The sequence below is a fragment of the Oncorhynchus tshawytscha genome, linkage group LG18, assembly GCF_018296145.1.
Source record: "Oncorhynchus tshawytscha isolate Ot180627B linkage group LG18, Otsh_v2.0, whole genome shotgun sequence".
NCBI classification, from domain to species: Eukaryota; Metazoa; Chordata; class Actinopteri; order Salmoniformes; family Salmonidae; genus Oncorhynchus; species Oncorhynchus tshawytscha.
In genome coordinates, this window is record NC_056446.1 from 13,597,346 (window position 1) to 13,620,606 (window position 23,261).

Here is a 23,261-nt window from a genome sequence, read left to right on the forward strand (position 1 = left end):
TTCTTTAAGAAGCCCTCCTGTTCTCCACTCATTACCTGTATTAACTGCACCTGTTTGAACTCGTTACCTGTATAAAAGACACCTGTCCACACACTCAATCAAACAGACTCCAACCTCTCCACAATGGCCAAGACCAGAGAGCTGTGTAAGGACATCAGGCATAAAATTGTAGACCTGCACAAGGCCTCTGATGGGCTACAGGACAATAGGCAAGCAGCTTGGTGAGAAGGCAACAAACGTTGGCGCAATTATTAGAAAATGGAAGAAGTTCAAGATGACGGTCAATCACCCTCAGTCTGGGGCTCCATGCAAGATCTCACCTCTTGGGGCATCAATGATCATGAGGAAGGAGAGGGATCAGCCCAGAACTACACGGCAGGACCTGGTCAAAGACCCGAAGAGAGCTGGTACCACAGTCTCAAAGAAAACCATTAGTAACACACTACGCCGTCATGGATTAAAATCCTGCAGCGCACGCAAGGTCCCCCTGCTCAAGCCAGCGCATGTCCAGGCCCGTCTGAAGTTTGCCAATGACCATCTGGATGATCCAGAGGAGGAATGGGAGAAGGTCATATGGTCTGATGAGACAAAAATAGAGCTTTTTGGTCTAAACTCCACTCGCCGTGTTTGGAGGAAGAAGAAGGATGAGTACAACCCCAAGCACACCATCCCAACCGTGAAGCATGGAGGTGGAAACATCATTCTTTGGGGATGCTTTTCTGCAAAGGGGACAGGATGACTGCACCTTATTGAGGGGAGGATGGATGTGGCCATGTATCGCAAGATCTTGGCCAACAACCCCCTTCCCTCAGTAAGAGCATTGAAGATGGGTCGTGGCTGGGTCTTCCAGCATGACAACGACCCGAAACACACAGCCAGGGCAACTAAGGAGTGGCTCTGTAAGAAGCATTTCAAGGTCCTGGAGTGGCCTATCCAGTCTCCAGACCTGAACCCAATAGAAAATCTTTGGAGGGAGCTGAAAGTCCGTATTGCCCTGCAACAGCCCCGAAACCTGAAACCAAATATTAAGTTCTGCTTTTCTGATGTATCAAATACTTATGTCATGCAATAAAATGCAAATTAATGACTTAAAAATCATACAATGTGATTTTCTGGATTTTTGTTTTAGATTCCGTCTCTCACAGTTGGAGTGTGCCTATGATAAAAATGACATGCTTTGTAAGAAACCTGCAAAATCGGCAGTGTATCAAATACTTGTTCTCCCCAGTGTATATTTGACCTTGTGTTGTAGGTTATTGTCCTGCTGAAAGGTGAATTCCCCTGCCAGTGCCTGGTGGAACGCAGACTAAAAAAAGGTTTCATGATTTTTGCCTGTGCTTAGCCCTATCCCATTTTTCTTTTTTTATCCTGGAAAACCCCCCAGTATTTGCAGATGACAAGCATACCCATACCATGATAGAGCAGCCACCATGCTTGAAAATAAGGAGTTACTCAGGTACGTTTGCATTTACGCCAAAAGGTGTATTCCTTTGCCGTGTTGTTTTTTTTCAGTGTTAGCACGTTGTTCCATACAAGATGCATGTTTTGGAATATTTCTATTGTGTATTTGTGTTCTTCCTTTCACTCATTTAGGTCATTATTGTGGAGTCACTACAATGTCGTTTATCCATCCTCAGTTCTCTCCCATCACAGCCATTGAACTCTGTAGCTGTTTTAAAATCACCAATGGCCTCATGGTGACATCCTTAAGCAGTTTCCTTCCTGTCCTGCAGCTCAGTTCAGAAGGACGACTGCATCTTTGAGGTGTTGAGGTGGTTTAATACGTCATCCACAGCAACATTATTAACCAGACCATGCTTGAAGATATATTTCATGTCTGGTTTGTTACTGTTACCCATCTACCAATCACTGCCCTTTTTTTACGAGGCTTTAAAAAAAACACCCTGGTTTTTGTAGTTTAATCTGTCCTTGATTGTCACGTTCGTTGGAATGAATGTCGGACCAAGGCGCAGCGCAGCACATGTTGAGTTCCACATAATCTATTAAAGAAGTGAAACTATAGCAAAGACGAAACAATAAACTAACAAATAACGAACCGTGACAACACCACTAACTCAAAACATAAACAATATCCCATAACCCACAGGTGGAAAAAATGTGACTTAAGTATGATCCCCAATTAGAGACAACGATATTGGAATCATACCAAAACCCCAACATAGAAAAAGCAACCTAGAACCCCACATAGAAAATATAAACTAGACTAACCCCCCCAGTCACACCCTGACCTACAGATGTTGTATGTATGGGGGACAGAGGAAGGGGTAGTCATTCAAAAATCACGTCAACCCCTATTATTTCACACAGAGTGAGTCCATGTACCTTTTTATGTGTTTTTTTTTTTAAAGCCACATTTTACTAATTTAGGCTTGCCTAAACTAAAGGAGCTGAATAGGAATGCAAAGACTATATTTTTATTATTTAAAAAAATATGAGTGTTTTTTTTTTTTCAAATCGTTCTTCCACTTTGACATGACAGAGTATGTTGTGTGTATTGTTGACAAAAATACAAATTCATTTGAATCCCACTTTGTATTGTGTTACAATCTGAAGATATGCAAGGTGTCTGAATACTTTTGCAAGGTACTGTATGTGTGTTCAGGGCAGAGGCTACTGTTGTGCCAGAGTCGTTTTTAGTGGCTTTAAAAGGAGAACTACATTCTGGATTGAGTATTGTCCTCAAAGAGACTCTGATCAGTGGATCGGTTAGTCAGTGTGTTGTTGGTCAAGGTAAGAGCACAATACGGCTTCTTATAAGGCCAAATCAGTTTCATATCTCACAGGATTCCTGACATAAATTGGAGCTTCCGTGTTGTTTTCCATTCATTCAGAGTAAGCCATGGAGAGTAAGATTTTTTTTTAAATGATCTATGTCCCCCCCTCTCTTTTGGTGAAGGCTTCTCCGTATAAAATCAGCGAGCCCGGCCAGCAAGCCCGACCGCCAAGCCCGGCCAGCAAGCCCGGCCAGCACCAGCCCTCTCTTTGGGCTAGGCGACTCCTGGGGGGTTTCTAGGAGGTTTGGATCCCGCCTCAGGCCTGCTCCTCCAGCGATGGTATTGTGCCTAATTGTTTCCTCAGAGCCGTGCCAGGTGACCTCTGTAACCCGTCCTGAACACGAGCTCTCTCTCCTCACAGAGACACAGCCAGAGCAGTCAGAACCGGAAGCAGCACACCACAGGACTCTCTCTCCTCACAGAGACGCAGCCAGAGCAGTCAGTCAGACCTGGAAGCAACACACCATAGGACTCTCTCTCTCTCTGCCAGCTGATGATGAATCACATAACACCAGGCCTTGTGATAGAGGGAGGAAGAGAAAGAGGAGGAAGAGGAGGGGACCTGATGCACCACACAGTCCGATTTAGAGTCCTAAACATACAGTATAGAGATTTGGAGGGATCAAAAAATTATTACGAGGGTCGGTGTCAGAATGTTGATGCCGTGATTCGGCTTAATCCCAATTTTCGCCTTGCAGCTGTTGTGATAATTGAGCCACTAGCGCTTACACATGCACACACTGCTCACCCCTTGATTGCGTGCGTCGGGTGCTATGTTTGTGTTCCTGTTCATGTTAAGTGGCTGTATGTAGGTTGGGGATTGAATGAGGCATAAGCCTCTGAGCGTTAACCTTGAATGGTGCAGGTCCGCTCGTGATGCTGCTGCCTGTGTGCGTGACAGAGGCTGGCTGGCTGGTTGGCAGCACGCTGAGAGCACAGAGGCAAGGCCATCCCCCGGCGGACTGGGGCTCAGCATGTGACGCCCAGCACTGATCATTATTCTGCTCCTTTTGTCAAGTGTTTGGGGGCTGTGCTCCGCCCCAAGGCACTCCTCCTTCTGCTCCTCCGCCCTCTCCCCCTTTTACTCTCTCCTTGTCTCACACTTCCAGTTAACCTCCCTCCCCCTCTCTCTCTCTCTCTCTCCTTCCCCCGCTCTTGCTCTCTCTCGCTCTCTCTCTGTCTCTCCTCTCGCCCCCCTTGATAATTTTCTATCTCATTATCTCTGTAGACCTCCCGCTCTCTCTGTCTGGAAGTCTATTTTAACATTCACTCGGTTTCACCTGATGAAGGGTATAACACTGAGGCAGGCTAATGTTCCACACGCTCGGAACTAAAGTGAGAGAACAACACCAAATGTCTTGATCCTTTGTCTGGCTCTGAAGTGGTGAAAGTAAAATAGGTTAGGCCACATCAGTGAGCTGGCTTGGCCACACAGTAAGGACTAGGCCATTTGAGATGAGCTCACAAAAACATCCACAGACCCACAGATGGATGTGTACTGTACTGAACAGGTGGCCATATTATTTCCTCCTCCCTCATCTCCTCCCTGCTCTCTGCTCCGAGATGTTGGCATCCTGTAAAGGCCTACTGTGTTCTGTCCAGATAGAGGGGGTCCCATGAGGGTCCAGACCACCCCAGTGCATAAATCGACAGTGTAGCCCCCCTTGCTAATGATTCATCACCCCCTATGAAATATACATGACTCCATCCAGGGCGTTCCCCCCTCAGTTCTCTTGCAGCTGGCCCAACACCGACTCTGAGGCATGCCTACCTTGATTTTGCACAACTGTCCCATGAATAATTGACATGGATCTGAACGAGCGTGTGTCCACTGTGGATGGATCTTTTTTCTGAGCGAGCGCGTGTTCACTGTGGATGGATCTTTTTTCTGAGCGAGCGCGTGTTCACTGTGGATGGATCTTTTTTCTATCCCTTTCTTCTCTTTAGAGACTGATTGCTGGAGACATGCTCGAACATGTCACCTTCTTGATTTAATCCATTTTTGTCCCTTTTGCTTTTTATTTAATGAACAGGAGCCTTAGATTCTTCAAATCTTTAGATCTTTGGCTTTCAATTAAAGCTCTTAATGAATTTGGTCCATATAGACCCTAAATGAATGGCCTTTATTTGAACTAATTATAGACCCAACTGCTACTCTGCTTCTGGTTATGTTCTGCTTTATAATTGATTTTGCCTGAAGGACCATTGATCTGATTGGCTGAACCAATCTGAGGAGGAGAAGAAGAGTGAGGGTTTCCATATGAAACACTGTGCTGATGGCTTTCAGTCGCTTTCAGGCTGTTATTCTGCAGCAGAGGAAGGGGAGGAGTAAACAGCAGTACAAGTGCCTACGGCTAGCAGGTGTTTTCTGTTTTCTGAACAGGAGGGAACAATTCATCAGTGGAGAGAAGGAGAGGGAGAAAGAAAGATGGAAGGGGGCGAAGAAAGAGATGAAAGATGGAAGGGGGCGAAGAAAGAGATGAAAGGGGTTGGGTTCAAACAAAGGGAACAGTGAGGCTGAGCTCAGTCCCTAGCCTGTGTTAGGCTAGTGAGCAGTGTTGAGGGGTCCATGGTGAGCAGTGTCGAGGGGTCCATGGTGAGCAGTGTTGAGGGGTCCATGGTGAACAGTGTGAGGGGTCCAAGTGTTGAGGGGTCCATAGTGGACAGTGTGAGGGGTCCATGGTGAGCAGTGTCAGGGGTCCATAGTGGGCAGTGTCGAGGGGTCCATAGTGGACAGTGTCGAGGGGTCCATAGTGAGCAGTGTCGAGGGGTCCATGGTGAGCAGTGTCGAGGGGTCCATGGTGAGCAGTGTCGAGGGGTCCATGGTGGACAGTGTCGAGGGGTCCATAGTGAGCAGTGTCGAGGGGTCCATGGTGGCAGTGTCGAGGGGTCCATGGTGGACAGTGTGAGGGGTCCATGGTGGACAGGGGTCCATGGTAGACAGTGTTGAGGGGTCCATGGTGGACAGTGTCGAGGGGTCCATGGTGGACAGTGTCGAGGGGTCCATGGTGGACAGTGTCGAGGGGTCCATGGTGGACAGTGTCGAGGGGTCCATGGTGGACAGTGTCGAGGGGTCCATGGTGGACAGTGTCGAGGGGTCCATGGTGGGTGGAGGGGTCCATGGTGAACAGTGTCGAGGGGTCCATGGTGGACAGTGTCGAGGGGTCCATGGTGGACAGTGTCGAGGGGTCCATGGTGGACAGTGTCGAGGGGTCCATGGTGGACAGTTTCGAGGGGTCCATGGTGAGTAGTGTCGAGGGGTCCATGGTGAGCAGTCGAGGGGTCCATAGTGAGCAGTGTTGAGGGGTCCATGGTGAGCAGTGTGAGGGGTCCATGGTGGACAGTGTTGAGGGGTCCATGGTGGACAGTGTTGAGGGGTCCATGGTAGACAGTGTTGAGGGGTCCATGGTGGACAGTGTCGAGGGGTCCATGGTGGACAGTGTCGAGGGGTCCATAGTGGACAGTGTCGAGGGGTCCATGGTGGACAGTGTCGAGGGGTCCATGGTGAACAGTGTCGAGGGGTCCATGGTGGACAGTGTCGAGGGGTCCATGGTGGACAGTTTCGAGGGGTCCATGGTGGACAGTGTCGAGGGGTCCATGGTGGACAGTGTCGAGGGGTCCATGGTGGACAGTTTCGAGGGGTCCATGGTGAGTAGTGTCGAGGGGTCCATGGTGAGCAGTGTCGAGGGGTCCATGGTGAGCAGTGTCAGGGGTCCATGGTGAGCAGTGTCGAGGGGTCCATGGTGAGCAGTGCCGAGGGGTCCATGGTGAGCAGTGTCGAGGGGTCCATGGTGAGCAGTGTCGAGGGGTCCATGGTGAGCAGTGCCGAGGGTTCCATGGTGAACAGTGTCGAGGGGTCCATGGTGGACAGTGTTTGTAGCACTGGGCTGAGGCTCTGTTAGTTCATGGTTGACGGTCTCCTGCTATGAGGACTGTCTTATAGCTGCCTACTGCAGGATAGAATAACAATACTGGGAGTGGTCCTGCAGTACTCTGGGATATGGTTGAAGCTGACTACACACTGCATCTCCCATCATTTACACAGGAGCAACCTATTCCAACGGGCTCCTTTGGAATCACCTATAATACTGTGCCGCTATCAGAGGCAGCTTTGACTGTATCTAGTCAACAACATACCGCTTCCACAGATTACTCTGACATTTACCACAACACAAGCCAAGCCTTCTGACCGGCTAACAGAGATCAATGAAAATGTCAATGTCCAACAGCCAATCCAATCTCTCTCTCTGCTGCTGGGTGGCTATGTTGTGAGGTAGATTATCGAGCAACTTTGAGCCTTTTCAGTGATGCTACAAGTTGTTAGGTGTAGCTAGGCGATTAGAACTGCTGTGGAATCCACCACTGACCATAGCAGTTATCTGATTCCTCTTCCCACTCAGGGCTTGTCGACTTGGATTACAGAGTTGGACCGCTGAGTCATTGTGGCATTTACTGCATTCGCACGTCCATTTTGCGGAGCCAGGTTGGTTTGTCAGGTCACGGTCACCGAGCAAATACGATGCTCTGATATGTTATGTAGTTTATGAGATTGGATGAAGTCACCGAGATACCTTTTCATCTGATCTCTGTATCTGTGTGGATTCAGCCTTAATCTACAAATATAATCCAATATGTAGTTTATACTTTAATAGATTGGGAACCCTGACGTTGTTTATTTCTCTGTCTCTGTCTGTCTCTCTCACTGTCCTCTCTTTCTCTCTCTCTCTCTCTCCTTTGGACAAGTGGGCGGTAGTCAGTCCGTGACGATGACGGAAGAAGGGTCTGGGCCACGGCCATGCTCTATGGGTGACCATTGTCCTGCTGATTGATGGAGAGGAGGAGGGCTTCCTATAGTTTGGGCCTTATTTTTCCCTTTGACCAAAGGGAAGCAAACTGAGCCAGAGTCTCTTCTCCTTGCATGTGTCTTCAATGACTGCAGACTGCACGTCCTGCTCCTCTCAGAAGAGATGGAAGAGCCAGGAGACTCTGGGCCAGGAGGCTTGGAATGAGGGGGAGAGAGAGAGAAGGAGGGAGATGGAGGGAGGGAGGGATAAAGAGACAGAAAGAGAAACAGGGCTCTGATTTAAATCCTGAATATTTTCAAATGACACGTTTGAGGGCAGTCGGTGGCTTTAGCTGAAGGCTAGATCAGCAGTCTGTCTCCATAGGAACACTGCAATTTACAGTCTATTTGTCTCCACTGATCTACTACACAGACAAAGTGTTATGTTCGTGTTTGTTTTGCACACTGGTAATGAGATGACATTCATTCTCGCAGGGTGAATAAAACTGCCCAGTGGTAATCTTCCCCAGCACCACGGTAGTAGAGCTTGGCTCTCAGCCGTTCATTAACTTTACGCTGTCGTTTTGACAGTGCAAATACCATCTCAGCTAACGCATAAATAGTCTACTGAAGGTATATATTTTTTTGTTTGTATGAAGGTGTGTTTATATACTGGTATTTAATGACCTAGATAATACCATAGAAGTATGCTACTCTTGGCTGAACAATGGGTGGTAGGAACACGGAGATGTCTGGAAATATGTCCCGTCTCTTTAACTGACAGAAGTAACATCCACACTGCAGTTGCTCTCCTCTCTCCATCCCCACCTCTGGAGTCCATTTGACCATACGGACGGTCGACACTGGCAGTGATGTGATCATAGAAATAATCGATGAGCTAATACCCCTGAGACCCTTCCTCCATGGGTCCCCTGCTCCCCGACTAGCTCTCCTTCCCCAAGTCCAGTGTGTATCACAGTGTGGTTTTTCTCCTGGCCATGAAAGAGACACTGTGTGTGTGTGTGTGTGTGTGTGTGTGTGTGTGTGTGTGTGTGTGTGTCAGTCATCCGGAGCTCTGCTGTCTGTGTGAGTCATCCGGAGCTCTGCTGTGTGTGTCGTCTGTATGTGTGTGTGTGTCAGGCTATAAACCTCCCAGTATTCTGCTCTGTGTGTGTGCTTGCGTGCGTATCAGGCTATAAAATTCCCAGTGGTCCTTGAGAGAAAGCATCCCAAGGAAATGTGATCTGAGGAGATGGGAGAGCAAACCAAGAACAATGTCAAAGTTCACCTCTATTGCATGTATTACTACTCATCATTTTCAGACTGGTTGTACAATTGATTTCCTGTCGAGTTGATAATCCCTCTTCTCTGCCTGTGTTTCTCCTTGACTTTATAGAATATAGATGATGGGCTGTGTGCAATGCAAGGATAAAGAAGCAACCAAACTCACGGACGACCGAGACACCAGCATCTCCCAGAGTGCCGCAGGCTACCGCTATGGAGCCGACCCCACGCCACAACACCAGCACTACCCCAGCTTCGGGGTCACCGCCATCCCAAACTTCAACAACTTCCAGGCACCCGTTGGCCAGGGGATAACGGTTTTTGGAGGGGTCCACACCTCCTCCCACACAGGGACACTCCGCACCCGTGGCGGAACAGGTAGGGGTTTTGATATGTTCCCCTTTACCCCTTTACGGATTTCCCCCGACTCTCTTCACCTCACGGCCCCGTCCCGGCACCTCGCCCCTGTGTTGGAACGTCCGGCCGGCGCTTGCAAGGGCTTTTGTGTGTGCTTCCATTGTTTACATAGGGAATATTTCCAGTCAGGATATCCTTCATGTTTTACTGAGCCACAGCTGTTACAGGAAGAACTCAGCGTTTCCACTTAGCTAAACACGGCTTCCCTCAAAGTGTGGATTATTTCTGTCCCAAAGCGGTCCAAATCCACACAGGCGGTCGCAGTGGACCAAGGGGTTTAGCTTTTACATTTCTTCCTATTCGGGAACTTTGGTACAAGCTGTCCCTCTCTCTCTCTCTCTCTCTCAACCACTTTAATGACAAAATAATGGTACTGCCTTGTCCGATCAGCCTCATAGCTTCATCTGTATGCACTTAATTAATAGTCAGAATGGAAGTTCACAGCTAGTATAGTTTGTCCCTTGGCCTTATGTAACTGAATTGAATGGGCTTCACATACCACGATTCTCAGATTCTGCATAACCAAGCCTGGTTGTTGTTTTGTGGTTTGCTCTGTGGGTTTTTTGTAAATGGTGGAGATGTGGAGTTATCGTTTCAAAAGGGATGCCGTCTGTATCTCGGGACTGGTGTGGCGGGTAGATGCGTCAGAGGTGTGGCTCTCAAAAGCCTCCGGTGTGCTCTCTCTGTCTCTCTCTTTCTCACTCTGTCTCTCTCCCTCTCGTCTCTCTCTTTCTCTCTGTCTCTGTACTGTGTCGCGTGAAAGGCAGCCGCTTGTGCTCTTCTCACTGCTGATATCATTAAGGGCCCTGTTCTCAAAGCACACGCTCATCATTTCCTGTAGAACACATTGTCCCCCTCCCACCCCCCAGTCACAAGGGCTAGGGCTTTGAAGTGACCTGAGGTAAATGTGATGACGAGGCCCTTGAGAAACAAGAAGAGCACACTCAAGCTTCCTCATCAGCCCTTTCAAGCCAATCAGGTAGCTCCTCGGGTCACCTGCAGGCAGCATGGGTAAAGATCAGGCCAGCCCAGCTTGCGAGGTCAACATACACCATGCCTCTTGATGTTCCTTCCTGGTTCCTGCCCAATCACAGCCACAACTCACTGACATCCTTCTATCCTCTAGTGTGTGTCTGTCTGTGTTTGTGGAGACTGTGAGACTGCAGTGGAGCAGCCAGGCAGTACCACTGTTAGTGTGCGATACCTCTGTAGGTCGGCGGTTGTATTTGGCCCACTGTCACTGTGTTGAAACTAGATTTGTAAGGCTGTGTAGGCTTCCACCATATCGCCGGGATGCGTCAAGTCTTTTCAGATGAGGGAAAGGAGATGAATAAAGAAAGCTCTTTAGACTTTGTGGAGGCTTATCCTGAGAGATTCAGCAGGCTGCCTGGGTAGCTGGAGCTCAGCCCCTCTCTCAGCCCAGTCTGTCTGGAGCCCCTACACACTTCCCCAGGGACTAGGAGGCTTTCACACTTGTCTCAGTCTAATCTTGGGAAGGAATGTGTTTTTCCTATTTGACAGAACTCTGCAATTACATATGTTATTTACTGTACGTGTCTGCTGAGAGGTTATTTGCCTGCTGAGAGGTTATTTTCCGTTCACCATTTCTGCAGTATTTGTGTGCTACCTTCTAGGTGAAAGATGCCCAGTACTGTATGAAGGCTAATTTCCAGCTAGTTATGCTCATAAAATGGACGATTGATTTCACATTTGGCTTCAATACAGTTCATACACAGTATATCCACTGCATCCAGAAATGGCTGCTGTCTCTCGTATAAAAAGCGCACAGTGCACCCAGCCTCCCTCCCAGTGCCAGTCAGTTCAATGTGAGTCTGTCAGACTCTCGGGTTCATTCGCTGCTCGTCCTGAGTGCTGACGCTGTGTGTTTATCTCTCGGCAGGAGTCACCCTCTTTGTGGCACTTTACGACTACGAGGCCCGGACAGAGGACGACCTCAGCTTCAGGAAAGGGGAGAAGTTTCAGATTATCAACAGCACGTAAGTACAGTAGCAGTACAGATGCTTATCACACCCACTGCACCGAGGGGAGGGGGGGCATGTCTATATTATATATGTCAATTAGAATGCATATTACAATCACTGTTGCAGTCCGGCTGTCAAGGTAAGGCATTTTGATCGGGGGGAAAGTGGTGATTGAATGGTGTCTGGGACAGCTGTTGTATTTGCATTTTCAACCACGAACGGTTGCGGTTACATCTACATTTAAACTGGGTGGAGCAGTCAGGGGTCTTTAGTTTGCAGCGGGTGCCTTGGAATGGTTCTGTGTTGTTCTTCAGTCTCCTCTGGTGTGGACGTTCGCTTTGAACCGTCTGACACGAAGTGCAGCCACCCTATTTCCTGTGCCTACTCTACGGCCATGTCGGGTACAGTTACCCTTCTGTCAGCAAAACTGTCTCAGACCATCCAATGGGAAGACAGCTGATATTTCAAACATGCTTCTTTTTTTCTACGTGAAAGACTCCACTCAGCTGAATTGATAGCCTGCGCACTGCAAAATAAAAATGTATATTTCTCTCAGGAGCGTGTGTGACTGGGTCTGTTTTAGGTTTGTGGTCATCTCCTCTATTCTCCCCATGTCCATGTTCACCCCTGTAGGTGTTCAACCTAAACTCCGGGCCCAGCACAGTGTCTTCTCTCCTCTCTAGTCACCACGCCCATTCATACTGCTTTAGCATCCTGTCCTCTCACCCCATGCGGAAGGGCTGCTCTTCCTCCTCATACCGCAGCAGCACACCTTTCACCTTTCACCTTTCCACCCACCGCCTTCCCCATCTAGAGCAAAGGCAGGAAGAGCACCATCATTAGTAACCCTCCCTATCCTCTCCTCATCTCCCCTCCTCCTCCTGGGCAGTGGCCAGAAAGAGCTGCATCCACCACCCTCCATCGCCCGTCCTCAGTCCGCCCACGCCTGCTGCTTCCCTCCCTCCCTTCCTGGCAGGAACCTCTAACTGGGTACGCTGCCCCCTCCTGGATAGAAGACTAGTTGCACCCAACCCAGTCCCAGACCCTGTCTCTCCCTCGTAGTCAGGGCTGCCTGGCGCAAAGACAGTACGTGGCAGATGCCTGTTCAGGCAGGGCTTAGGTGAGCAGCCCTGGGACTCCCTCGGACACCCTGTGCACCGAGCAGTGGGTGAAGGGACTGTTGTGTTGTGATGTGGTGGTATCCTCAAGGGAACACTGAGCTTGGTGTAGGCATCTAACACGTTCCAGGGAACAATCATAAACAATAAGACTCTTTATCTTGTCTTTATATCTTGTCTTTATATTTATCTAAGTCTTTATAATGCTCCAGTTTGATTGCTTGTGCTAGTTTCCTATAGCAGTTTTGATATAAAGACACATTTATAAGTGTTTATAATACAATGGCATATTTAGCACATTTTTCTCAGACTGAAAAATGACCTCAGAAATATGCAGGAAATAGCTCTGATTTGTTGTTCAATGGTTCAAGTCTTAATGGTTAGTAAATTGGGTATTGTTTTTGTACATATTCCAACTATGAATACTATGCTGGTGGATACCAGCCTGACTCCAGTCTGTCGACACAATCCACTCATTACTCTGTCATCAGCAGTGACCACAGGGAAGGGGGGCTAGTCAGAGCATTACAATACTTCTGGAGATGGGAGGAAGATGGTTCTCTCTTTGTTTACATGTTGTTGTTTTCTGTCTTTGTGGCGGGGTCAAGATGGTTTAAAGAGGGTTGAAGAAGACAGACGGGCCCCTCCCGTCTCTCTCTCTCTCTTCTCTCTCTCTCTCCTGCTTTCCTCCCAGCAATCCATCCTTCGTCTCAGCTGTTAGCGTTAGTGTGTTAGGGTGAATGTTAGGGTGAACACACTAGCCCTCCAGGGGGAACCTCCATTCTGCTCTCAGAACAAAGGAAACCGGCCCCATTTCTTGCTGTGAAGTCGTACCCCCGCTCCCATCATGTTTTTATTCAGGACAAATGAAAGACCGCCACTAGCTCGCACAAAAAGAAAGATGAAATGTGCGAGGGAGAGAGAGAGAGAGATGTAAAAGAGGGCAGTGTGTCTGGAGGACAGACAAGTGAGAGCGGTGGAGGGAGGAGGGTATAGGAAAGGCGATGGAGGGAGAGTAGGAGAGGAGGCAGTTAAAGGGAAAGAGGGAGGACATGAGAGAGGCAGTAATGGCCGTGTAGGCATGCAAGCTCTCTCAGGCACTGGTTCTCTCTCCTCTCTACATCCGTCTTCCTCCCTCCTCTGCTTGTAATCAGCCAGTGCTGCCAAATACTACCTCCCTCCACGATTCCATATGAACATGTGAAGGCATACGAACATATGAAGGCATATACTGCTTTCAATGTATTCACATTGTCAACTGCATTATTGAACATAGTGGTTTGTGTTCTCGCCGCTCTAATAATACACTCTGTACATGAAACCATCTGACCCCCCCCCCTTCTCTCTCCCTCCCTCCCTCTCTCTCTCCCTCCCTCTCTCCCTCAGTGAAGGGGACTGGTGGGATGCTCGTTCCCTCACCACCGGTGGAAATGGCTACATTCCCAGTAATTACGTGGCTCCAGTGGACTCCATCCAGGCTGAGGAGTGAGTAGCAGTCTGTCATACTGAGTTTCATTGGGACACGCTCTGACAGAGCTGACTACATGGCATGAACAAACAAAAAAAAGAGAATGAAATGAAAAATTTAATGATTGAACACACACACACACACACACACTCTCTGTCTCTGTCTTTTCTCCAGCACTTGAGTTGGACTAAAATAGTTGCCGGTACTCATTTTGGGTGTCGGTACTGTTTGTATTTCGGTGCAGGAGCTCCACAATACTTTTGAGCTAATATTCTAATATTCTATAAGAGGAACAGGAGCTCAAGCAGTAGAACATTTGAGGTGACGGTACTCGGCTCCGTGGGGCTCCCGCCCAAGTCAAGCGCGGGTTCACTCTCCTCTCTTCATTCCCTTCGCTGTCTGAGACAACAGGGAGAGAGGAAGATGTCCGAAGTTAAGACAAGCATAGACATCCTCTCTTTATCTCAGCATCTTGAGTTAACAGTCAACACAAGGCTCTGAGCAGAAATGTAATCATACTGGGATGTGTATGTCTCTGCAGAGCTGGCACTTTCCCCAGCTCATTAAAGCGACTATTCCCCAGCTCATTACTAGACACTACAACGCAATTCTCCTGTCTTTTAAATGCTGTGTGTGTTCCGATTATTTGAAATGTCATAGAGAATGTGTAAGAGCTTTGTCTGTGTCATGTGTGAATGAACCTGAATGTCTGACGGTGCTACAGCCCCCCCCACACACCTCCCTCCTCGTCCTCGACTCTCTGAGGAATAATGATGTAATTATTCAAATGGTGCACCACAAGGCAAACTCTCATTAAGCTCACTACAGTATGCTGGATTTAAGCACAGCCAGGGTTTGCGTTGGGTGTGGCTCAATTTACCGACACTGGCTTATTACTGTAAAACAAGGGGGGCATTTCATGCAGGGTATTAAATCCTCCGTTCACTCTCAACATGCAGCTAGCCATTTTTCAGCCTCTAGTCTGAGAAACCACAGCCCGAAGGATGATTTTATTGACAGGGTTTATAGTGAGAATTTCAACTGACCTTGTGACCTGTGTCTCTCAGCTCTCTCTGTATGTCAGATCATCATTTTCCACTTCAAAGACGGCTTTTCCACCCTCGAATCGATCCAGATAGATGGCTTATACAATGGCTTCCCTCACTCATTATTGACCTGTCCCTGTGTTAAACCCTCTCTCTGTAGCTGGTACTTTGGGAAACTGGGCCGGAAGGATGCAGAGAGGCAACTTCTGTTCACTGGCAATCCCCGCGGCACGTATCTCATCAGGGAGAGTGAAACCACTAAAGGTAACCTCAAGAGACTGTCGGGACGGCACTGTAATAGAATGCATGATGTACCCAACTTGAGGAGCGGCCTACTGTTCTAGAAAAACTGTCCAGCGGGTAAAACTGGTTGAAATGACGTCAGAATATTTTCCCGGTGGGCGACTTCGGCATCTGGTAATACTATCAACCGTTCGCTATGGCCACAGCTATTATTAATGCATGAGGTAAGTGACCGTTTTCCCAGTGACTCACTCCCCTCCACAACTGTGTTCGGTAGGTGCCTTCTCCCTGTCCATACGAGACTGGGACGACGTGAAGGGGGACCATGTCAAGCATTATAAGATCCGTAAGCTGGACAGCGGCGGTTACTACATCACCACTAGGGCTCAGTTTGAGACCCTACAGCAGCTGGTACAGCACTACTCAGGTGAGAGTCAGAAGTGGCCCGAGTCACACCGTCAATACACCGCTATTGCCATGTTCATTATGGGAAATAGGTATTGCTGCACACCAGCGGCTCATAGTAACGGCCGGAACGGAGCGAATGGAATGGCGTCAGACACTTGGGAACGTGATCCCATTCCACTGATTCCGCTCCAGCCGTTACCACAAACTCATTCTCCCCAGTTGAAGGGCCAGCAACCCCCTGTGCTGCACATTGAAAACATCCTAAAACTGAGGCAGACGCAAAAGGATGCATATCATTTATTACACCTACCATTCATACACCATTACAATGTTTATAAGACCTTCATGAGTGACGAAGTGTATGCCGATGAGGAGAATATACAGTATGTCGGCCGGGAGTTAAAGTAAGGTACAGTTCAAAGAAGTTACTAAGGTACACACAATGGTAGGTTTTGGTAGACAGAAGTTACTAAGGTACACAATGGTAGGTTTTGGTAGACAGAAGTTACTAAGGTACACAATGGTAGGTTTTTGTAGACAGAAGTTACTAAGGTACACAATGGTAGGTTTTGGTAGACAGAAGTTACTAAGGTACACAATGATAGGTTTTTTGTAGACAGAAGTTACTAAGGTACACAATGGTAGGTTTTGGTAGACAGAAGTTACTAAGGTACACAATGATAGGTTTTTTGTAGACAGAAGTTACTAAGGTACACAATGGTAGGTTTTGGTAGACAGAAGTTACTAAGGTACACAATGGTAGGTTTTGGTAGACAGAAGTTACTAAGGTACACAATGGTAGGTTTTTGTAGACAGAAGTTACTAAGGTACACAATGGTAGGTTTTGGTAGACAGAAGTTACTAAGGTACACAATGATAGGTTTTTTGTAGACAGAAGTTACTAAGGTACACAATGGTAGGTTTTGGTAGACAGAAGTTACTAAGGTACACAATGGTAGGTTTTGGTAGACAGAAGTTACTAAGGTACACAATGGTAGGTTTTTGTAGACAGAAGTTACTAAGGTACACAATGGTAGGTTTTTGTAGACAGAAGTTACTAAGGTACACAATGGTAGGTTTTGGTAGACAGAAGTTACTAAGGTACACAATGGTAGGTTTTGGTAGACAGAAGTTACTAAGGTACACAATGGTAGGTTTTGGTAGACAGAAGTTACTAAGGTACACAATGGTAGGTTTTGGTAGACAGAAGTTACTAAGGTACACAATGGTAGGTTTTTGTAGACAGAAGTTACTAAGGTACACAATGGTAGGTTTTGGTAGACAGAAGTTACTAAGGTACACAATGGTAGGTTTTGGTAGACAGAAGTTACTAAGGTACACAATGGTAGGTTTTGGTAGACAGAAGTTACTAAGGTACACAATGGTAGGTTTTGGTAGACAGAAGTTACTAAGGTACACAATGGTAGGTTTTTGTAGACAGAAGTTACTAAGGTACACAATGGTAGGTTTTGGTAGATAGAAGTTACTAAGGTACACAATGGTAGGTTTTTGTAGACAGAAGTTACTAAGGTACACAATGGTAGGTTTTGGTAGACAGAAGTTACTAAGGTATACAATGGTAGGTTTTTGTAGACAGAAGGCCAAGCGGGTGAAATGCGTCTAGAGTTTTTCATCTTTGTTTACTTTGAACACGCCATACAAATAAAGGCATTTTTAATGAATTATATGAAGAGTGCCTTGGTCCCCCTTTCTTTTTAATAGCTGTAGAGATGTTGGTGTTATAGTGGAGACATAATTTCAAAACAAATAGATACAAGAGGCTTCTCCTCGGGCCTGGCATCCAATTCCTTGGATTAATCCAGAATTGTACTCTGCTGACACAATCAGTATAATGTGATTTCCACTGGGGAGGCCTCTTCAATGGCAGAAATAGAAAGTGATGCTGACACTTAACATTTGAGAAGGGAATAGAGTGAAACTGAAGTGACGCCTGGTGTAATGTGGTCCATAAACACAAACGTCAAATACTGAGCGAAGTACTTTCAAACTTTTCAAAAACTGTTGAGAATGCAACAGCTAAGTGATTCAAGGAGGGGTGAAGTGGCATGGTTTGAAAGCAACTATTCAACCAATGTTGAGAGGAGTACATTTTAGATTGACACCGGCGCCACCTGTGGTGGTTTGAAAAGGGGACCCTGATAGGATGATGTGGTCTACTGTTTGTCTTAATGTGAGATATTGGTGTTATTATCTCACCATGTAGAGAGTAATGAGCCCGTTTTAACAACGGTGCTCTGTACTGTACCGTCACCATGCTATTGAGTGGCCCAGTTGTACAGACCACGAGGAAAGTTGAACGTCACTTTGTGATGACGACAGGCTGCATTCATGAGCATGTGTTGGTGCCAGATGAGACGGCGCGCTCTTTGTCTCTCTCTCTCTCTTTCTCTCTCTTTTCTCTCTCTCTCTCTCTCTCTCTCTCTCTCTCTCTCTCTCTCTCTCTGTCTCTCTTTCTCTCTATTTCTCTCTCTCTCTTTCTCTCTCTCTTTCTCTCTCTCTCTCTCTCTGTCTCTCTTTCTCTCTATTTTCTCTCTCTCTCTCTTCTCTCTCTTTCTCTCTCTTTCTCTCTCTCTTTCTCTCTCTCTCTCTCTCTCTCTCTCTCTCTGTCCCTCTCTCTGTCCCTCTCTCTCTCTGTCTCTCTCTCTTTATGGATCACTCTCCCTCTGTGTGTGTCTGTCTCTCTCCCCTGTCTGTCTTTCCCCATGAGAAGGGTGATATTTTCCCTCCACGTGCTCCAGTTAGCACGTTGACATGTCCGCACTGAGCCCATTGGAAATGAACCGTATGGATTTTGTGTGTATGTTTGTGTCACTATGCATTAACTGTCCATTTTTCCCCCCCTTATCACCACTCCAGAGAACATATGTGAAGTTCAAACACACCTCTTCAAATGACCCTGACTGCTGTTGTTTTCTTCCAGGGCTTGTGCTTCTTCTGTGGCCTTTTGGGTCGTTCCACAAAATGAGTCCAAAATAAGTTGGTTAAAAAGATTATTGTAATTTTAACACGTTTTCCTATCTCAAGAGGTTCAATAAAAACGACTATTACTATAGTAAGTGCCAAATAAAGTAACAGGGTTGACCGTAACAGGGTTGACCGTAACAGGGTTGACGAGTAAAACAGCCATGAATCCCCTTGTGACAGGGGGAATGGAAGCTTGTTGTGTGCAACAGGGAGGGGCAATTGAATGCAGGCTTCACAAAAAAAAGTTTAATTGTTAAAACATTTCTAGCCTGTCTATCTACGGGTAACAGGGTTGACTTGATATGCTCAACACACTCAGTTTCCCACCACAAAACATCAGAAAATGTCCAAAAAGGGTAGGACCAGCTCACCTGATTTTATTCTATGATTTGACTATTAGATGTTCAATGTTTCTTTTCAAAAAGCTTTTAAGGAATATTTTCACCGTTAATAAAAATGCGAGTTAGGTTCACATTGACAGAGTTGACCTTAAAATGAGGGACACGTTGTTTGTTTTTTTTTTTTTACCTTAAAATGAATCACTGATCACATGAAATAAACAATCTTCAGAAATGACTTTTTCCAAAGCAACAAAATAACTAGGGCTTTACAATGATGATGAGAAATGTTGGGCTTAAGTGGGTTAAAATCCTCAGAGAAGTCAGAAAGTGCACAGAGGGACATGTTTATAGAATCTGAAGTTTCTACTTACATTTTTGGACTAATAAATGAATGAGATGTACCCATTGATTCTTGAAGAATATCACTTGTAAATGCCTCATGAACTTTAGTTCAACTGTCATACCCCGTCACAACCCAAAACACAAGCTTGTTTTACTTCAGTGTTTGTAAACCATGTTAATGTAAACCAACACTTAATAGCCTTAAAACATGGTTAAATCTATCATCTTTAATATCATGGATGGTCAGTCCTTGGATCCATAGCTCTGTCTATGAATTTGGAAGTGGTTACATTTCTCCAGCCCCGATCCCTCGTCTTTTTACTGAAACAGGGAGGACACTTTGTTATTGTTTCAACTGCTGATTGCCCCTTTAAAGGGCACTTCATTTGAATATAACACGCTTTTAAAATCCAATATTGGTGCAAAATGTCTAATTAAAATATCAAAAGGACTCATTTCGTGGCATTACCCTTTTGCTTTCTCACAATCTCTCACTTGGGTTTTTGAATCGAGATTCAATTTCTAGGATTATCGACGGAACCTTTCCACAGCAGTCACACAGCAATCACATACGGTTGTCAAAAACAACACCAGCCCAAACTATCTTTAAAAAAAATTATGAAATATTTTCCTTGGAAATAGCACTTATTTTTAATAGCCAACGAGGGCTAATAACAGTTGTGACACCTATTGTGTGCATACAGTGTGTCCAACGCCTCTCCCATTTGCCGTAGCGACATGTTTCATGATCGTGACACTGAGACATAAAGTACAGTATTGATACCTGGCCACAGCAGCAGGTACTGATGGGCTTTAATGGCTGGCGTGCAGTCAGAACACAACACTTCTGATGGAGAGCCTTTATCTCCCCTTTACTGCCCTGAGCAAACAGCCTGGTCCTTATCTCCTGGAGGGGCCCGGGGCCCTCTGGCATAGGGGCCCACGCTTAATGTCAGGGGACTCAAAGTGGAAGGGAAGTAGGCGGAAGCACCATTCCCACGCCTCGCTTTTGAATCGGCGGTGGACAAACCACAGCTCCTTCCACTGCGGTAAGGAGAAACGCCTATTTTCATGTCAGGGATGAGAGGACGTGTTGTCGTCCTCACACACAGTAATGGACACAGCTGCCAGCCACAATGGCTTCTGTTGTCCCTGACTCAAATCTAGATGGCAGTGCCCTCCTTCACTACACAGTATGCAGGAACATTAAAACGCCCTAGTTGTAATGCACCATGCAGTGCATCTGGAGTGATTGACAAGCCACGTCTCTAAACAATTACAGTCGTTATTGTAAAGCATTGGGAGTCACACGTGCCTTTAGACAAAGCAAAGTGGAACCATTAACGTGGCCATCTATAGCAGGCTGTTGTGGTCAAGCCTGACCTGCCTTTGCTAATCACGTTGTTTCCACGTCATTTCAACCCCCCAACCCCCCCGGTTTCACCGGACTTTTAACCTAAATCCAATGACATGGTGAGATGTTTGTTGATTTCATGTTGAATTAACGTTAGTTGACAACTCAACCAAATCTAAATCAAAAGTAGACGTGGAACGCCTGTGCACAGTGGGTTCTAGCTTTGACTAAGAGCAACCTCAAAACAGGCTGCAACCTGAGCAATATTGACCCTTCAATTTATTTTTGAATTCCTTAATGAATTCCTTACATTCAAAGAAATGTAGTGCAGATGCTAAAAACATCCTGTTACGTGTGTCATCAACGGAGCTGACAGAACCCTAGTGCAGTACTGTAGGGGGGAGGATGGAGGTTGGAACAACACTCAGTGTGATTTGATGAACAGTAGCTAAGAGGGCGTTAGATTGATTCTTGACCTTATGGCCTGGGGACAGACACCGTCTGGGACATCTAGTGGGACACATTGACTGGCTGCTGGATGCACCTGGAACTGTTCTGCTATGGCAGTTCCCTTTAACTTACTGTCTACTGCAGCTTCTCTCTCTCTCTCCCTCCTCTCTCTCTTCACAGTGCTTTGCTAACTGCTTTCTTTCAATCCCCTTCCTTCTCGATCTCACCCTGTGTCTCTGTATGCGTGTGCGTGTGCGTGTGTGTGTGTGTGCGCGTGTGCGTGCGCGCTCCTTGTGCCTGTGTGCAGAGCGGGCCGCGGGGCTGTGCTGTCGCTTGGTGGTGCCCTGCCACAAAGGGATGCCCCGCCTCACCGACCTGTCCGTCAAAACCAAAGACGTGTGGGAGATCCCGCGGGAGTCACTGCAGCTCATCAAGCGTCTGGGGAATGGGCAGTTTGGGGAGGTCTGGATGGGTACGGGCAGAGTCGCCTCCGTAAACGTCTGACCGCAGGCTGCGTGGAAGGGGGCCCCTGACTGAGCAAGCAGAGACATCAGACTGAGAACAGATTGACAGTCTACTCACAACCTCTCTCTTTGAGAGATTTGGCGGAGACCAAAAAAACAACATTTGTGTCTTCACTTTTAAATGAGATGTCTACAAGCTCCGCTCTCTCAGTTCAATATGGCCGCCTTCCATCTGCCTCTTTGCATGTTCCTCTCCCTGGTGGTTAACCCTGTGTGCCTTGACTTCCCTGTTCCTTCCCCTGTAGAGAGTGCGGATGGTTTGTGCTTTAATTTAACGGGTGTGTGTGTGAACTGCACCCCTGATACTATGGGCCTGACTCACGATTCCTGGGAAATCGCCAGAGACTCACTTGAGTTCGAAGTAAAGCTGGGGGCGGGATGTTTTGCTGAGGTGTGGTGTGGTAAGAACAAAATAGTTCCATTCCGTTCTTTTCATTTCTATTGAGGGGTGTCCGGGAGGGAAATTGGATAACTTACATGTATTTATATCTAAATGTAAAGGGGTTTTATTGAATCACCTGAGAACTTTTTCAGTCCAGTCAGCAAAACACAAAAATAAACTTTTGTGCAGGTAGTTCTGTTCTGTATTATAATGGTTAGTAACATGTACGTTATCATTTCTTTCCCAGGATGCCCTTAGATTTTTGCAAATATTATTTGTATCATGCTTCAGTTGAGGCTTCAGGCTTAAATCAAAAAATAATGTATCCTGTGTTGAACTGGCTACATGGACTACATTTCAATCCAGAGATCGGGGGTGTGTCCTGTCCTGTTGTAACATTTCAACAGGCTGTTTAGGGGTTTGGAGTTTAAGTTGGGGCTAGTCCCAGCTGCTAGCCCCAAACCCTGCTGCTAGTGACACCCAGCCCCCCTGGGATACCATTACCTCAGAACCCAGCGGGTGACCTCAGCACAGTAACGGCACAGCGCCAGGCCCCAAAATGGCCGACGAGGCTCAGCAGCCATAGCTGTGTCACTAATCAACACTGCCCTCAAGGATTTCTGAGTGCGCTCTTAAATGAAACCCGCCACAGTAGAAACGCATGTGAATTCCAAATGTCGCCGAATGACTGGATGTCTGTCTTGCCTTTTAGGTCAGAGCTGATATTTCTGCATTATTTACTGACACAGAACACATCCCAAATGGCATCATATTCCTTACTGTATATGGTGCAATACTTTTGGTCTAAACTGCTGCACTATATAGGGAATATCGTGCAATTTGCGACTGAGCCACAGAACAAGCTAAATGACCTTGTATGAAGAATCGACCATGATTTTCAATGGTTCAATATTGGGTGTATGTAAAGTACTGTAGAGAAGAACATTGGCATGGCCACACTGTGCTACAGTGCAGTAACAGGCACAGCTCCACAGAGGGTTTTTTACTTATGAGGCTGTTGCTTTTGTTAATCATTCTACAATGGGGTTATCCTTCCCCGTGTTGGTATATTGTGGGGTTTAAAACCTCACCAGATCTCTCTCGCGGCTTTTGAAAGCCATTTGAAATGAAGGGTCGCTAGAAATGTTATGCACATGGATGCGTCCCTCAGCACAACCTTTAAAGGCAAGCAGACTTCAATGTCCATTTCTGGGTTGTGTGCTGTGTTTGTTGGTATGCCAAAGCAAGAATGTTTTTAGATATGAACATACTGGATTGTACAACAACAATGCATAATTACATTCACAACAAAGTGGGGTCACGTCTTGCTTTGTGACGT

General features: G+C 46.7%; 1 protein-coding gene across 4 annotated transcripts in view; it reads left to right on the plus strand.

The window, feature by feature from the left end:
• The window catches only part of LOC112217528 (tyrosine-protein kinase Fyn), a 71,078-nt gene that overhangs the window by 43,037 nt on the left and 4,780 nt on the right, over positions 1 to 23,261 (plus strand). For 2 of the 4 annotated variants that reach the window (XM_042300666.1, XM_042300667.1), the window contains 7 exons: positions 8,975 to 9,240; positions 11,180 to 11,276; positions 13,766 to 13,864; positions 15,054 to 15,157; positions 15,414 to 15,563; positions 21,324 to 21,488; positions 21,786 to 21,941. In XM_042300666.1, the coding sequence (XP_042156600.1) occupies positions 8,982 to 9,240; positions 11,180 to 11,276; positions 13,766 to 13,864; positions 15,054 to 15,157; positions 15,414 to 15,563; positions 21,324 to 21,488; positions 21,786 to 21,941 (1,030 nt within the window). In that variant the 5' untranslated portion in view covers positions 8,975 to 8,981. The remainder of the gene's footprint in view (positions 1 to 8,974; positions 9,241 to 11,179; positions 11,277 to 13,765; positions 13,865 to 15,053; positions 15,158 to 15,413; positions 15,564 to 21,323; positions 21,489 to 21,785; positions 21,942 to 23,261) is intronic. The other 2 variants (XM_042300668.1, XM_042300669.1) reach the window with 2 other exon arrangements.